Source organism: Chaetura pelagica, unplaced genomic scaffold (genome assembly GCF_000747805.2).
Source record: "Chaetura pelagica isolate M959 unplaced genomic scaffold, ChaPel_1.0 scaffold244, whole genome shotgun sequence".
NCBI classification, from domain to species: Eukaryota; Metazoa; Chordata; class Aves; order Apodiformes; family Apodidae; genus Chaetura; species Chaetura pelagica.
In genome coordinates this window covers 3,807,263-3,823,687 of record NW_009953719.1, presented here as the reverse complement: position 1 = coordinate 3,823,687, position 16,425 = coordinate 3,807,263, and the positions used below count along the sequence as shown (strand labels likewise).

General features: G+C 38.5%; 1 protein-coding gene across 1 annotated transcript in view; it reads right to left on the bottom strand.

Moving 5' to 3' along the window:
• The window catches only part of UMODL1 (uromodulin-like 1), a 69,493-nt gene that overhangs the window by 21,563 nt on the left and 31,505 nt on the right, over nucleotides 1-16,425 (bottom strand). The window contains exon 13 of the mRNA XM_010000455.1: nucleotides 1,786-1,898. Coding sequence (XP_009998757.1) covers nucleotides 1,786-1,898 — 113 coding nt within the window. The remainder of the gene's footprint in view (nucleotides 1-1,785; nucleotides 1,899-16,425) is intronic.

The window sequence follows — 16,425 nt, the reverse complement described above, 5'->3', positions numbered from 1 at the left end:
TATACACATTAGGATTTATAAATCCTCTGAATTGTTGATGGTGACTCCAAAGAGGTTTAAAAAAAAATCTCTGGCAAAATGTATTTAACTGGAACCTGACAGTGCTCTTAAAGCCCACAAAACTTCCCTCACTTACTTTAAAGGATCAATTTTTGGCCCTCAGAGCCTGAAAAGAAAATATGTAGGTCTTTCTGTTTTCCTAAACTTTATTTCCTTTGACATCTAAAAGCACAATGTTTGCAACAAAACGCTGGCAACATATTTTGCCATACACAGCAGGTATGCAGCTATAGCCTAGATGCAGTGGCTCAGAGGTAGGTGGAAGTAACACTAACACATCTCACCAGCTGAGCCACAAAACTGGTGCGCTGCAAAAAAAAAGGAGTTAGTTCCTTATAATCACAAGGGATCATTTTCTGCCTGAAACTTTGAGAACCAGGTAAAACTGACACAAAACTTTCTTTGGTTCCTTTATGCAATGATTATACACATTTTCCAAATATATTTGTATCCGTTTTTATGTGGATTAAGGTATCTGAATGAAGATAATGTATTTGCTTTAGCCCATTTTAATACTATGCTATTCCAAAATAGCCTCGGGCAGGGAGGGATGCTGAATGGGAGTGAGGTCAGTGGAGAACTGCTTCCTTTCCACTTTGCTAATCACATCACTCTCACTTTGTGACTGTTTTTCTGATGTGACAGCTTGGGGCCAAAACAACTGGGAGAAAGCTGTGCTCCACTACCACATCCAGAAAGGTGCAAACCAGTTAACAACCAGTGGGAAACTTACTTGATAACTAACAAAACATGATGCACAGCTAAACAGATTGCTATTTTCCCTCCCTCCATTGTCCCCAAGCCCACACTGGCCTGACACTGTTGTCACTGCACCCACTGCAGGCAGCTGTATTTCTCAGACAGGTTGTAATGGCACACAATGAGACTTCAGGGAGGCCTCTGAAGGGTTTGGAAATTCATACAATTGTCAGCAATGGATTTATCATCACAGTTAACCAGGCTTCTAAAACCACCGATAGTGAAGTGGGGAGAAGGCAGGCAATAAAGCAGCCCAGCATAACCTGCAGTTTTCCAAGCACAGGTGTGCTTGAGTAAACATGAGCAGGAAGAAATTTCTGATAAATTCACTAATAAATTAGGTGCAATGCTGCTAAAGGCATTGCCTGAGAGCTATGAGAGTGTTAAAGGTAGAGCTCATATTGCAGGGTGTTTTGATATCCTGCACTCTAATTACAAGTGAGGGCAGAGGTGATTTATCAAGAAACCACTCCCTTTCCAGATACGGGGCTACAAAAACAAGGGTAGTTATAAGAAGTACTTTCAGGTACTATGACAGCAAACTTGGCAGTGGTAGGTTAATGGTTGGACTTGATTATCTTAAAGGTCTTTTCCAACAAAAACGATTCTATGAAGAAGGATAATAACAGTAATAACAGTTCATTAATATACTGCTGTGCAGGGCAAGCATATCAGAGCACTTTGCAAATACCCATTAACTTTTTACGACACTCTGGGAGGAAATCAATTAGCCAGTATTAACCAGGTATGAGAAGCAGAGGAAATGGAGGAGCCAGAGAATCCCCGAATCCTGATGTCACTTTAAAACTCAGCTGCACAGTCATCCTGCAGCCCCAGACAGCCAGGGGAACTCAGACCGAGCAGTGTGTCTAGGGACACACATGGCATGGAGCCTTCATGGGGAAAAGATCATACACATGGTTTCCCTGAGACCGGTAACAGGTCAAATCCTTCTTAGCCACTTACTTCATCAAGAAAGAGCTGTGCAAAGGTTTGGTATTCCTCACTGCTTGTATTGCTAAAGCCTGGAGAGTATTTCACATTTGTTATCTGCACCGTGCCACTCAGTTTCTGGATAGCTGCAAAGAAAAAGACAATTTAAATACAAGTGTGTGACAGTCACTGGCCTGCCTGGCCACATGAGGCATGCATCAGCTCATCTCAGGTGAGGGCCAGACCTTTGAAATGTAGCCCAGACTCCAAATACCTAAACACAGGCATCCAGTACCATAGTCTGCTGCAAAGCTTTGCAGCACCAAGGTCCTTTATCCTCCAACCTCAGAGGAAGGCTAGACACCTGCCTAGGATTTAGGCACTTACATTTTAGATGGCTTTTGTAAGATCAGGTGAACGCCAGGAGGATGTATACTTCCTCCCTGAAGTTGTATCTGCTGAATCACCTTAAGGCAGTCTCGAATGTTTTAGGTTATTTATCGATATCACTGATTTTGACATTGTTACTGCAGATACTGAAGGTGATCACAAGCAAGAGAGAAAGGGCTTCTCCGGACAAGATTCATACCCTTAGCATCCTTTTAGTGGCTACCCAGCCAAGCTGATTGCCATAATCCAATACCATGACCATTGACAGCAAATCTTCACACAGATCATCACTTCTAGCACACCAAAATCTAATGTTTCCATGCTTTATATGAATGGCATAGTCTTCATCAAAGCCTTCAAGAACTCCATCGTCTGGATAAGGACTCATTTTAAAACGGTTTCTGAATCAAGCTGCCAGTCTTTACTTTCTGGTGTACCAGCTTGTTTTCCTCCCTACACACATCAGGTCTGACTTCAGCAGTATATAGGGCACCAGGTTCCAGCCCTGAAACTGTCAGACTCCTGTACCAAGTCTCAGCCTCACATATTAGCTGCTTTTTTTCTGAAGCAGCAAGAACTGAAAAGTGGGGCTCTGCATAAACTCTGTGGACCACGTTACATCAAAGTTGGTTCTAGTCACATTGGGGTCAAATAGTCCTTTGAACTGGGACAGGTACTAGAGCAAAAGAAACAGTCATCAAGCAAATCTTTGCAGGGGAGAGGAGAAAGTCGTGCCTGCTTGAAGCAAACCACTGAGGAAGGCTTCCTTATCCCAGCATACTTTTGATCTCAAAGGAATCCTTACCACCAGCAGTCAGATCAAAGGATTTTAGCTATGGCTTGTCCTGTCATATGAACATTGGTATTTAGAAGATAAACCACATTCAGTTATCTGGTGGTGAGAGGGGAAAACATTCTGAACAATTCTTGAATGAAAAAATACATAATCAGTATTTAAAAGATGTGATGAACTATGAGTTGGCTGAGGTTGACACTCCAGGTCAGAGATGTTACCACAAGGAGGAGCTATATATTACAAATCTCCAAACGTTTTTTTGCCGTCTGAATTTCCTGCCCTGGGCTAGTGGGATGCCACTACGGTGGCTCTTCCTTCTGTTTCCCAGGCATAACCCCTTCACAACCTTCTTTCCCAGCAAAAACACTTCGCTTAGGATTTGATTCATCAGAAAAGGAACAGAAAAATAAAACAAGTTTTTCAACTAAAATTGTTGGTGTAGAATTCTTAAAATTGTTTTTCTACTGGAAGAAAACAAGGTTTGGGGTTTTTTTGTCAGTTAAAATTAGCTATTTTGATTTTTTTAATGAACATTTTTCGTTTCCATTTAAAAAAAAAATAATAATAATAAAGCAAAACCAACCATGTCTTCTCCTCTTTCCTACATTGAAAGAGGCAGGGGGAACAAAAAGCAAAGCTGTAAATGGAGCTTTTTAATTCAGGTCAACACGTTGTTTGGTCAAAAATAATTGGTTTCCTTCATTTAGCCCCCGAGGTCTCAAATCAGTTATTTGCCCAGCTCTGTTCCCAGGTCTCAGCCATGCCGGGCAGCTCATTTTCCTTCCCAGGTGTCTAAGGTAACTCTATAAGGTAACTGCTGCTGCAGTGCCCAGCTGGCAGAGCATGCAGGAGAAACCAAGGTGTATGGCAAAAGGACAAGCAGCATATGTTTTGATGAGTCACTCTCAGTGCACTGTACAATTTGCTTTGTCTTCTTTGCAATGAAAAAAATGTAACATTGATAAAACTAACTGCCAAGTTACCAGAAAGATAAATTATTTTGATGTGCTGATTGGAGGGGAGAAGAAGAAAGAGAAAAAGAAAGGAAAGGAAAGGAAAGGAAAGGAAAGGAAAGGAAAGGAAGAAAGGAAGAAAGGAAGAAAGGAAGAAAGGAAGAAAGGAAGAAAGGAAGAAAGGAAGAAAGGAAGAAAGGAAGAAAGGAAGAAAGGAAGAAAGGAAGAAAGGAAGAAAGGAAGAAAGGAAGAAAGGAAGAAAGGAAGAAAGGAAGAAAGGAAGAAAGGAAGAAAGGAAGAAAGGAAGAAAGGAAGAAAGGAAGAAAGGAAGAAAGGAAGAAAGGAAGAAAGGAAGAAAGGAAGAAAGGAAGAAAGGAAGAAAGGAAGAAAGGAAGAAAGGAAGAAAGGAAGAAAGGAAGAAAGGAAGAAAGGAAGAAAGGAAGAAAGGAAGAAAGGAAGAAAGGAAGAAAGGAAGAAAGGAAGAAAGGAAGAAAGGAAGAAAGGAAGAAAGGAAGAAAGGAAGAAAGGAAGAAAGGAAGAAAGGAAGAAAGGAAGAAAGGAAGAAAGGAAGAAAGGAAGAAAGGAAGAAAGGAAGAAAGGAAGAAAGGAAGAAAGGAAGAAAGGAAGAAAGGAAGAAAGGAAGAAAGGAAGAAAGGAAGAAAGGAAGAAAGGAAGAAAGGAAGAAAGGAAGAAAGGAAGAAAGGAAGAAAGGAAGAAAGGAAGAAAGGAAGAAAGGAAGAAAGGAAGAAAGGAAGAAAGGAAGAAAGGAAGAAAGGAAGAAAGGAAGAAAGGAAGAAAGGAAGAAAGGAAGAAAGGAAGAAAGGAAGAAAGGAAGAAAGGAAGAAAGGAAGAAAGGAAGAAAGGAAGAAAGGAAGAAAGGAAGAAAGGAAGAAAGGAAGAAAGGAAGAAAGGAAGAAAGGAAGAAAGGAAGAAAGGAAGAAAGGAAGAAAGGAAGAAAGGAAGAAAGGAAGAAAGGAAGAAAGGAAGAAAGGAAGAAAGGAAGAAAGGAAGAAAGGAAGAAAGGAAGAAAGGAAGAAAGGAAGAAAGGAAGAAAGGAAGAAAGGAAGAAAGGAAGAAAGGAAGAAAGGAAGAAAGGAAGAAAGGAAGAAAGGAAGAAAGGAAGAAAGGAAGAAAGGAAGAAAGGAAGAAAGGAAGAAAGGAAGAAAGGAAGAAAGGAAGAAAGGAAGAAAGGAAGAAAGGAAGAAAGGAAGAAAGGAAGAAAGGAAGAAAGGAAGAAAGGAAGAAAGGAAGAAAGGAAGAAAGGAAGAAAGGAAGAAAGGAAGAAAGGAAGAAAGGAAGAAAGGAAGAAAGGAAGAAAGGAAGAAAGGAAGAAAGGAAGAAAGGAAGAAAGGAAGAAAGGAAGAAAGGAAGAAAGGAAGAAAGGAAGAAAGGAAGAAAGGAAGAAAGGAAGAAAGGAAGAAAGGAAGAAAGGAAGAAAGGAAGAAAGGAAGAAAGGAAGAAAGGAAGAAAGGAAGAAAGGAAGAAAGGAAGAAAGGAAGAAAGGAAGAAAGGAAGAAAGGAAGAAAGGAAGAAAGGAAGAAAGGAAGAAAGGAAGAAAGGAAGAAAGGAAGAAAGGAAGAAAGGAAGAAAGGAAGAAAGGAAGAAAGGAAGAAAGGAAGAAAGGAAGAAAGGAAGAAAGGAAGAAAGGAAGAAAGGAAGAAAGGAAGAAAGGAAGAAAGGAAGAAAGGAAGAAAGGAAGAAAGGAAGAAAGGAAGAAAGGAAGAAAGGAAGAAAGGAAGAAAGGAAGAAAGGAAGAAAGGAAGAAAGGAAGAAAGGAAGAAAGGAAGAAAGGAAGAAAGGAAGAAAGGAAGAAAGGAAGAAAGGAAGAAAGGAAGAAAGGAAGAAAGGAAGAAAGGAAGAAAGGAAGAAAGGAAGAAAGGAAGAAAGGAAGAAAGGAAGAAAGGAAGAAAGGAAGAAAGGAAGAAAGGAAGAAAGGAAGAAAGGAAGAAAGGAAGAAAGGAAGAAAGGAAGAAAGGAAGAAAGGAAGAAAGGAAGAAAGGAAGAAAGGAAGAAAGGAAGAAAGGAAGAAAGGAAGAAAGGAAGAAAGGAAGAAAGGAAGAAAGGAAGAAAGGAAGAAAGGAAGAAAGGAAGAAAGGAAGAAAGGAAGAAAGGAAGAAAGGAAGAAAGGAAGAAAGGAAGAAAGGAAGAAAGGAAGAAAGGAAGAAAGGAAGAAAGGAAGAAAGGAAGAAAGGAAGAAAGGAAGAAAGGAAGAAAGGAAGAAAGGAAGAAAGGAAGAAAGGAAGAAAGGAAGAAAGGAAGAAAGGAAGAAAGGAAGAAAGGAAGAAAGGAAGAAAGGAAGAAAGGAAGAAAGGAAGAAAGGAAGAAAGGAAGAAAGGAAGAAAGGAAGAAAGGAAGAAAGGAAGAAAGGAAGAAAGGAAGAAAGGAAGAAAGGAAGAAAGGAAGAAAGGAAGAAAGGAAGAAAGGAAGAAAGGAAGAAAGGAAGAAAGGAAGAAAGGAAGAAAGGAAGAAAGGAAGAAAGGAAGAAAGGAAGAAAGGAAGAAAGGAAGAAAGGAAGAAAGGAAGAAAGGAAGAAAGGAAGAAAGGAAGAAAGGAAGAAAGGAAGAAAGGAAGAAAGGAAGAAAGGAAGAAAGGAAGAAAGGAAGAAAGGAAGAAAGGAAGAAAGGAAGAAAGGAAGAAAGGAAGAAAGGAAGAAAGGAAGAAAGGAAGAAAGGAAGAAAGGAAGAAAGGAAGAAAGGAAGAAAGGAAGAAAGGAAGAAAGGAAGAAAGGAAGAAAGGAAGAAAGGAAGAAAGGAAGAAAGGAAGAAAGGAAGAAAGGAAGAAAGGAAGAAAGGAAGAAAGGAAGAAAGGAAGAAAGGAAGAAAGGAAGAAAGGAAGAAAGGAAGAAAGGAAGAAAGGAAGAAAGGAAGAAAGGAAGAAAGGAAGAAAGGAAGAAAGGAAGAAAGGAAGAAAGGAAGAAAGGAAGAAAGGAAGAAAGGAAGAAAGGAAGAAAGGAAGAAAGGAAGAAAGGAAGAAAGGAAGAAAGGAAGAAAGGAAGAAAGGAAGAAAGGAAGAAAGGAAGAAAGGAAGAAAGGAAGAAAGGAAGAAAGGAAGAAAGGAAGAAAGGAAGAAAGGAAGAAAGGAAGAAAGGAAGAAAGGAAGAAAGGAAGAAAGGAAGAAAGGAAGAAAGGAAGAAAGGAAGAAAGGAAGAAAGGAAGAAAGGAAGAAAGGAAGAAAGGAAGAAAGGAAGAAAGGAAGAAAGGAAGAAAGGAAGAAAGGAAGAAAGGAAGAAAGGAAGAAAGGAAGAAAGGAAGAAAGGAAGAAAGGAAGAAAGGAAGAAAGGAAGAAAGGAAGAAAGGAAGAAAGGAAGAAAGGAAGAAAGGAAGAAAGGAAGAAAGGAAGAAAGGAAGAAAGGAAGAAAGGAAGAAAGGAAGAAAGGAAGAAAGGAAGAAAGGAAGAAAGGAAGAAAGGAAGAAAGGAAGAAAGGAAGAAAGGAAGAAAGGAAGAAAGGAAGAAAGGAAGAAAGGAAGAAAGGAAGAAAGGAAGAAAGGAAGAAAGGAAGAAAGGAAGAAAGGAAGAAAGGAAGAAAGGAAGAAAGGAAGAAAGGAAGAAAGGAAGAAAGGAAGAAAGGAAGAAAGGAAGAAAGGAAGAAAGGAAGAAAGGAAGAAAGGAAGAAAGGAAGAAAGGAAGAAAGGAAGAAAGGAAGAAAGGAAGAAAGGAAGAAAGGAAGAAAGGAAGAAAGGAAGAAAGGAAGAAAGGAAGAAAGGAAGAAAGGAAGAAAGGAAGAAAGGAAGAAAGGAAGAAAGGAAGAAAGGAAGAAAGGAAGAAAGGAAGAAAGGAAGAAAGGAAGAAAGGAAGAAAGGAAGAAAGGAAGAAAGGAAGAAAGGAAGAAAGGAAGAAAGGAAGAAAGGAAGAAAGGAAGAAAGGAAGAAAGGAAGAAAGGAAGAAAGGAAGAAAGGAAGAAAGGAAGAAAGGAAGAAAGGAAGAAAGGAAGAAAGGAAGAAAGGAAGAAAGGAAGAAAGGAAGAAAGGAAGAAAGGAAGAAAGGAAGAAAGGAAGAAAGGAAGAAAGGAAGAAAGGAAGAAAGGAAGAAAGGAAGAAAGGAAGAAAGGAAGAAAGGAAGAAAGGAAGAAAGGAAGAAAGGAAGAAAGGAAGAAAGGAAGAAAGGAAGAAAGGAAGAAAGGAAGAAAGGAAGAAAGGAAGAAAGGAAGAAAGGAAGAAAGGAAGAAAGGAAGAAAGGAAGAAAGGAAGAAAGGAAGAAAGGAAGAAAGGAAGAAAGGAAGAAAGGAAGAAAGGAAGAAAGGAAGAAAGGAAGAAAGGAAGAAAGGAAGAAAGGAAGAAAGGAAGAAAGGAAGAAAGGAAGAAAGGAAGAAAGGAAGAAAGGAAGAAAGGAAGAAAGGAAGAAAGGAAGAAAGGAAGAAAGGAAGAAAGGAAGAAAGGAAGAAAGGAAGAAAGGAAGAAAGGAAGAAAGGAAGAAAGGAAGAAAGGAAGAAAGGAAGAAAGGAAGAAAGGAAGAAAGGAAGAAAGGAAGAAAGGAAGAAAGGAAGAAAGGAAGAAAGGAAGAAAGGAAGAAAGGAAGAAAGGAAGAAAGGAAGAAAGGAAGAAAGGAAGAAAGGAAGAAAGGAAGAAAGGAAGAAAGGAAGAAAGGAAGAAAGGAAGAAAGGAAGAAAGGAAGAAAGGAAGAAAGGAAGAAAGGAAGAAAGGAAGAAAGGAAGAAAGGAAGAAAGGAAGAAAGGAAGAAAGGAAGAAAGGAAGAAAGGAAGAAAGGAAGAAAGGAAGAAAGGAAGAAAGGAAGAAAGGAAGAAAGGAAGAAAGGAAGAAAGGAAGAAAGGAAGAAAGGAAGAAAGGAAGAAAGGAAGAAAGGAAGAAAGGAAGAAAGGAAGAAAGGAAGAAAGGAAGAAAGGAAGAAAGGAAGAAAGGAAGAAAGGAAGAAAGGAAGAAAGGAAGAAAGGAAGAAAGGAAGAAAGGAAGAAAGGAAGAAAGGAAGAAAGGAAGAAAGGAAGAAAGGAAGAAAGGAAGAAAGGAAGAAAGGAAGAAAGGAAGAAAGGAAGAAAGGAAGAAAGGAAGAAAGGAAGAAAGGAAGAAAGGAAGAAAGGAAGAAAGGAAGAAAGGAAGAAAGGAAGAAAGGAAGAAAGGAAGAAAGGAAGAAAGGAAGAAAGGAAGAAAGGAAGAAAGGAAGAAAGGAAGAAAGGAAGAAAGGAAGAAAGGAAGAAAGGAAGAAAGGAAGAAAGGAAGAAAGGAAGAAAGGAAGAAAGGAAGAAAGGAAGAAAGGAAGAAAGGAAGAAAGGAAGAAAGGAAGAAAGGAAGAAAGGAAGAAAGGAAGAAAGGAAGAAAGGAAGAAAGGAAGAAAGGAAGAAAGGAAGAAAGGAAGAAAGGAAGAAAGGAAGAAAGGAAGAAAGGAAGAAAGGAAGAAAGGAAGAAAGGAAGAAAGGAAGAAAGGAAGAAAGGAAGAAAGGAAGAAAGGAAGAAAGGAAGAAAGGAAGAAAGGAAGAAAGGAAGAAAGGAAGAAAGGAAGAAAGGAAGAAAGGAAGAAAGGAAGAAAGGAAGAAAGGAAGAAAGGAAGAAAGGAAGAAAGGAAGAAAGGAAGAAAGGAAGAAAGGAAGAAAGGAAGAAAGGAAGAAAGGAAGAAAGGAAGAAAGGAAGAAAGGAAGAAAGGAAGAAAGGAAGAAAGGAAGAAAGGAAGAAAGGAAGAAAGGAAGAAAGGAAGAAAGGAAGAAAGGAAGAAAGGAAGAAAGGAAGAAAGGAAGAAAGGAAGAAAGGAAGAAAGGAAGAAAGGAAGAAAGGAAGAAAGGAAGAAAGGAAGAAAGGAAGAAAGGAAGAAAGGAAGAAAGGAAGAAAGGAAGAAAGGAAGAAAGGAAGAAAGGAAGAAAGGAAGAAAGGAAGAAAGGAAGAAAGGAAGAAAGGAAGAAAGGAAGAAAGGAAGAAAGGAAGAAAGGAAGAAAGGAAGAAAGGAAGAAAGGAAGAAAGGAAGAAAGGAAGAAAGGAAGAAAGGAAGAAAGGAAGAAAGGAAGAAAGGAAGAAAGGAAGAAAGGAAGAAAGGAAGAAAGGAAGAAAGGAAGAAAGGAAGAAAGGAAGAAAGGAAGAAAGGAAGAAAGGAAGAAAGGAAGAAAGGAAGAAAGGAAGAAAGGAAGAAAGGAAGAAAGGAAGAAAGGAAGAAAGGAAGAAAGGAAGAAAGGAAGAAAGGAAGAAAGGAAGAAAGGAAGAAAGGAAGAAAGGAAGAAAGGAAGAAAGGAAGAAAGGAAGAAAGGAAGAAAGGAAGAAAGGAAGAAAGGAAGAAAGGAAGAAAGGAAGAAAGGAAGAAAGGAAGAAAGGAAGAAAGGAAGAAAGGAAGAAAGGAAGAAAGGAAGAAAGGAAGAAAGGAAGAAAGGAAGAAAGGAAGAAAGGAAGAAAGGAAGAAAGGAAGAAAGGAAGAAAGGAAGAAAGGAAGAAAGGAAGAAAGGAAGAAAGGAAGAAAGGAAGAAAGGAAGAAAGGAAGAAAGGAAGAAAGGAAGAAAGGAAGAAAGGAAGAAAGGAAGAAAGGAAGAAAGGAAGAAAGGAAGAAAGGAAGAAAGGAAGAAAGGAAGAAAGGAAGAAAGGAAGAAAGGAAGAAAGGAAGAAAGGAAGAAAGGAAGAAAGGAAGAAAGGAAGAAAGGAAGAAAGGAAGAAAGGAAGAAAGGAAGAAAGGAAGAAAGGAAGAAAGGAAGAAAGGAAGAAAGGAAGAAAGGAAGAAAGGAAGAAAGGAAGAAAGGAAGAAAGGAAGAAAGGAAGAAAGGAAGAAAGGAAGAAAGGAAGAAAGGAAGAAAGGAAGAAAGGAAGAAAGGAAGAAAGGAAGAAAGGAAGAAAGGAAGAAAGGAAGAAAGGAAGAAAGGAAGAAAGGAAGAAAGGAAGAAAGGAAGAAAGGAAGAAAGGAAGAAAGGAAGAAAGGAAGAAAGGAAGAAAGGAAGAAAGGAAGAAAGGAAGAAAGGAAGAAAGGAAGAAAGGAAGAAAGGAAGAAAGGAAGAAAGGAAGAAAGGAAGAAAGGAAGAAAGGAAGAAAGGAAGAAAGGAAGAAAGGAAGAAAGGAAGAAAGGAAGAAAGGAAGAAAGGAAGAAAGGAAGAAAGGAAGAAAGGAAGAAAGGAAGAAAGGAAGAAAGGAAGAAAGGAAGAAAGGAAGAAAGGAAGAAAGGAAGAAAGGAAGAAAGGAAGAAAGGAAGAAAGGAAGAAAGGAAGAAAGGAAGAAAGGAAGAAAGGAAGAAAGGAAGAAAGGAAGAAAGGAAGAAAGGAAGAAAGGAAGAAAGGAAGAAAGGAAGAAAGGAAGAAAGGAAGAAAGGAAGAAAGGAAGAAAGGAAGAAAGGAAGAAAGGAAGAAAGGAAGAAAGGAAGAAAGGAAGAAAGGAAGAAAGGAAGAAAGGAAGAAAGGAAGAAAGGAAGAAAGGAAGAAAGGAAGAAAGGAAGAAAGGAAGAAAGGAAGAAAGGAAGAAAGGAAGAAAGGAAGAAAGGAAGAAAGGAAGAAAGGAAGAAAGGAAGAAAGGAAGAAAGGAAGAAAGGAAGAAAGGAAGAAAGGAAGAAAGGAAGAAAGGAAGAAAGGAAGAAAGGAAGAAAGGAAGAAAGGAAGAAAGGAAGAAAGGAAGAAAGGAAGAAAGGAAGAAAGGAAGAAAGGAAGAAAGGAAGAAAGGAAGAAAGGAAGAAAGGAAGAAAGGAAGAAAGGAAGAAAGGAAGAAAGGAAGAAAGGAAGAAAGGAAGAAAGGAAGAAAGGAAGAAAGGAAGAAAGGAAGAAAGGAAGAAAGGAAGAAAGGAAGAAAGGAAGAAAGGAAGAAAGGAAGAAAGGAAGAAAGGAAGAAAGGAAGAAAGGAAGAAAGGAAGAAAGGAAGAAAGGAAGAAAGGAAGAAAGGAAGAAAGGAAGAAAGGAAGAAAGGAAGAAAGGAAGAAAGGAAGAAAGGAAGAAAGGAAGAAAGGAAGAAAGGAAGAAAGGAAGAAAGGAAGAAAGGAAGAAAGGAAGAAAGGAAGAAAGGAAGAAAGGAAGAAAGGAAGAAAGGAAGAAAGGAAGAAAGGAAGAAAGGAAGAAAGGAAGAAAGGAAGAAAGGAAGAAAGGAAGAAAGGAAGAAAGGAAGAAAGGAAGAAAGGAAGAAAGGAAGAAAGGAAGAAAGGAAGAAAGGAAGAAAGGAAGAAAGGAAGAAAGGAAGAAAGGAAGAAAGGAAGAAAGGAAGAAAGGAAGAAAGGAAGAAAGGAAGAAAGGAAGAAAGGAAGAAAGGAAGAAAGGAAGAAAGGAAGAAAGGAAGAAAGGAAGAAAGGAAGAAAGGAAGAAAGGAAGAAAGGAAGAAAGGAAGAAAGGAAGAAAGGAAGAAAGGAAGAAAGGAAGAAAGGAAGAAAGGAAGAAAGGAAGAAAGGAAGAAAGGAAGAAAGGAAGAAAGGAAGAAAGGAAGAAAGGAAGAAAGGAAGAAAGGAAGAAAGGAAGAAAGGAAGAAAGGAAGAAAGGAAGAAAGGAAGAAAGGAAGAAAGGAAGAAAGGAAGAAAGGAAGAAAGGAAGAAAGGAAGAAAGGAAGAAAGGAAGAAAGGAAGAAAGGAAGAAAGGAAGAAAGGAAGAAAGGAAGAAAGGAAGAAAGGAAGAAAGGAAGAAAGGAAGAAAGGAAGAAAGGAAGAAAGGAAGAAAGGAAGAAAGGAAGAAAGGAAGAAAGGAAGAAAGGAAGAAAGGAAGAAAGGAAGAAAGGAAGAAAGGAAGAAAGGAAGAAAGGAAGAAAGGAAGAAAGGAAGAAAGGAAGAAAGGAAGAAAGGAAGAAAGGAAGAAAGGAAGAAAGGAAGAAAGGAAGAAAGGAAGAAAGGAAGAAAGGAAGAAAGGAAGAAAGGAAGAAAGGAAGAAAGGAAGAAAGGAAGAAAGGAAGAAAGGAAGAAAGGAAGAAAGGAAGAAAGGAAGAAAGGAAGAAAGGAAGAAAGGAAGAAAGGAAGAAAGGAAGAAAGGAAGAAAGGAAGAAAGGAAGAAAGGAAGAAAGGAAGAAAGGAAGAAAGGAAGAAAGGAAGAAAGGAAGAAAGGAAGAAAGGAAGAAAGGAAGAAAGGAAGAAAGGAAGAAAGGAAGAAAGGAAGAAAGGAAGAAAGGAAGAAAGGAAGAAAGGAAGAAAGGAAGAAAGGAAGAAAGGAAGAAAGGAAGAAAGGAAGAAAGGAAGAAAGGAAGAAAGGAAGAAAGGAAGAAAGGAAGAAAGGAAGAAAGGAAGAAAGGAAGAAAGGAAGAAAGGAAGAAAGGAAGAAAGGAAGAAAGGAAGAAAGGAAGAAAGGAAGAAAGGAAGAAAGGAAGAAAGGAAGAAAGGAAGAAAGGAAGAAAGGAAGAAAGGAAGAAAGGAAGAAAGGAAGAAAGGAAGAAAGGAAGAAAGGAAGAAAGGAAGAAAGGAAGAAAGGAAGAAAGGAAGAAAGGAAGAAAGGAAGAAAGGAAGAAAGGAAGAAAGGAAGAAAGGAAGAAAGGAAGAAAGGAAGAAAGGAAGAAAGGAAGAAAGGAAGAAAGGAAGAAAGGAAGAAAGGAAGAAAGGAAGAAAGGAAGAAAGGAAGAAAGGAAGAAAGGAAGAAAGGAAGAAAGGAAGAAAGGAAGAAAGGAAGAAAGGAAGAAAGGAAGAAAGGAAGAAAGGAAGAAAGGAAGAAAGGAAGAAAGGAAGAAAGGAAGAAAGGAAGAAAGGAAGAAAGGAAGAAAGGAAGAAAGGAAGAAAGGAAGAAAGGAAGAAAGGAAGAAAGGAAGAAAGGAAGAAAGGAAGAAAGGAAGAAAGGAAGAAAGGAAGAAAGGAAGAAAGGAAGAAAGGAAGAAAGGAAGAAAGGAAGAAAGGAAGAAAGGAAGAAAGGAAGAAAGGAAGAAAGGAAGAAAGGAAGAAAGGAAGAAAGGAAGAAAGGAAGAAAGGAAGAAAGGAAGAAAGGAAGAAAGGAAGAAAGGAAGAAAGGAAGAAAGGAAGAAAGGAAGAAAGGAAGAAAGGAAGAAAGGAAGAAAGGAAGAAAGGAAGAAAGGAAGAAAGGAAGAAAGGAAGAAAGGAAGAAAGGAAGAAAGGAAGAAAGGAAGAAAGGAAGAAAGGAAGAAAGGAAGAAAGGAAGAAAGGAAGAAAGGAAGAAAGGAAGAAAGGAAGAAAGGAAGAAAGGAAGAAAGGAAGAAAGGAAGAAAGGAAGAAAGGAAGAAAGGAAGAAAGGAAGAAAGGAAGAAAGGAAGAAAGGAAGAAAGGAAGAAAGGAAGAAAGGAAGAAAGGAAGAAAGGAAGAAAGGAAGAAAGGAAGAAAGGAAGAAAGGAAGAAAGGAAGAAAGGAAGAAAGGAAGAAAGGAAGAAAGGAAGAAAGGAAGAAAGGAAGAAAGGAAGAAAGGAAGAAAGGAAGAAAGGAAGAAAGGAAGAAAGGAAGAAAGGAAGAAAGGAAGAAAGGAAGAAAGGAAGAAAGGAAGAAAGGAAGAAAGGAAGAAAGGAAGAAAGGAAGAAAGGAAGAAAGGAAGAAAGGAAGAAAGGAAGAAAGGAAGAAAGGAAGAAAGGAAGAAAGGAAGAAAGGAAGAAAGGAAGAAAGGAAGAAAGGAAGAAAGGAAGAAAGGAAGAAAGGAAGAAAGGAAGAAAGGAAGAAAGGAAGAAAGGAAGAAAGGAAGAAAGGAAGAAAGGAAGAAAGGAAGAAAGGAAGAAAGGAAGAAAGGAAGAAAGGAAGAAAGGAAGAAAGGAAGAAAGGAAGAAAGGAAGAAAGGAAGAAAGGAAGAAAGGAAGAAAGGAAGAAAGGAAGAAAGGAAGAAAGGAAGAAAGGAAGAAAGGAAGAAAGGAAGAAAGGAAGAAAGGAAGAAAGGAAGAAAGGAAGAAAGGAAGAAAGGAAGAAAGGAAGAAAGGAAGAAAGGAAGAAAGGAAGAAAGGAAGAAAGGAAGAAAGGAAGAAAGGAAGAAAGGAAGAAAGGAAGAAAGGAAGAAAGGAAGAAAGGAAGAAAGGAAGAAAGGAAGAAAGGAAGAAAGGAAGAAAGGAAGAAAGGAAGAAAGGAAGAAAGGAAGAAAGGAAGAAAGGAAGAAAGGAAGAAAGGAAGAAAGGAAGAAAGGAAGAAAGGAAGAAAGGAAGAAAGGAAGAAAGGAAGAAAGGAAGAAAGGAAGAAAGGAAGAAAGGAAGAAAGGAAGAAAGGAAGAAAGGAAGAAAGGAAGAAAGGAAGAAAGGAAGAAAGGAAGAAAGGAAGAAAGGAAGAAAGGAAGAAAGGAAGAAAGGAAGAAAGGAAGAAAGGAAGAAAGGAAGAAAGGAAGAAAGGAAGAAAGGAAGAAAGGAAGAAAGGAAGAAAGGAAGAAAGGAAGAAAGGAAGAAAGGAAGAAAGGAAGAAAGGAAGAAAGGAAGAAAGGAAGAAAGGAAGAAAGGAAGAAAGGAAGAAAGGAAGAAAGGAAGAAAGGAAGAAAGGAAGAAAGGAAGAAAGGAAGAAAGGAAGAAAGGAAGAAAGGAAGAAAGGAAGAAAGGAAGAAAGGAAGAAAGGAAGAAAGGAAGAAAGGAAGAAAGGAAGAAAGGAAGAAAGGAAGAAAGGAAGAAAGGAAGAAAGGAAGAAAGGAAGAAAGGAAGAAAGGAAGAAAGGAAGAAAGGAAGAAAGGAAGAAAGGAAGAAAGGAAGAAAGGAAGAAAGGAAGAAAGGAAGAAAGGAAGAAAGGAAGAAAGGAAGAAAGGAAGAAAGGAAGAAAGGAAGAAAGGAAGAAAGGAAGAAAGGAAGAAAGGAAGAAAGGAAGAAAGGAAGAAAGGAAGAAAGGAAGAAAGGAAGAAAGGAAGAAAGGAAGAAAGGAAGAAAGGAAGAAAGGAAGAAAGGAAGAAAGGAAGAAAGGAAGAAAGGAAGAAAGGAAGAAAGGAAGAAAGGAAGAAAGGAAGAAAGGAAGAAAGGAAGAAAGGAAGAAAGGAAGAAAGGAAGAAAGGAAGAAAGGAAGAAAGGAAGAAAGGAAGAAAGGAAGAAAGGAAGAAAGGAAGAAAGGAAGAAAGGAAGAAAGGAAGAAAGGAAGAAAGGAAGAAAGGAAGAAAGGAAGAAAGGAAGAAAGGAAGAAAGGAAGAAAGGAAGAAAGGAAGAAAGGAAGAAAGGAAGAAAGGAAGAAAGGAAGAAAGGAAGAAAGGAAGAAAGGAAGAAAGGAAGAAAGGAAGAAAGGAAGAAAGGAAGAAAGGAAGAAAGGAAGAAAGGAAGAAAGGAAGAAAGGAAGAAAGGAAGAAAGGAAGAAAGGAAGAAAGGAAGAAAGGAAGAAAGGAAGAAAGGAAGAAAGGAAGAAAGGAAGAAAGGAAGAAAGGAAGAAAGGAAGAAAGGAAGAAAGGAAGAAAGGAAGAAAGGAAGAAAGGAAGAAAGGAAGAAAGGAAGAAAGGAAGAAAGGAAGAAAGGAAGAAAGGAAGAAAGGAAGAAAGGAAGAAAGGAAGAAAGGAAGAAAGGAAGAAAGGAAGAAAGGAAGAAAGGAAGAAAGGAAGAAAGGAAGAAAGGAAGAAAGGAAGAAAGGAAGAAAGGAAGAAAGGAAGAAAGGAAGAAAGGAAGAAAGGAAGAAAGGAAGAAAGGAAGAAAGGAAGAAAGGAAGAAAGGAAGAAAGGAAGAAAGGAAGAAAGGAAGAAAGGAAGAAAGGAAGAAAGGAAGAAAGGAAGAAAGGAAGAAAGGAAGAAAGGAAGAAAGGAAGAAAGGAAGAAAGGAAGAAAGGAAGAAAGGAAGAAAGGAAGAAAGGAAGAAA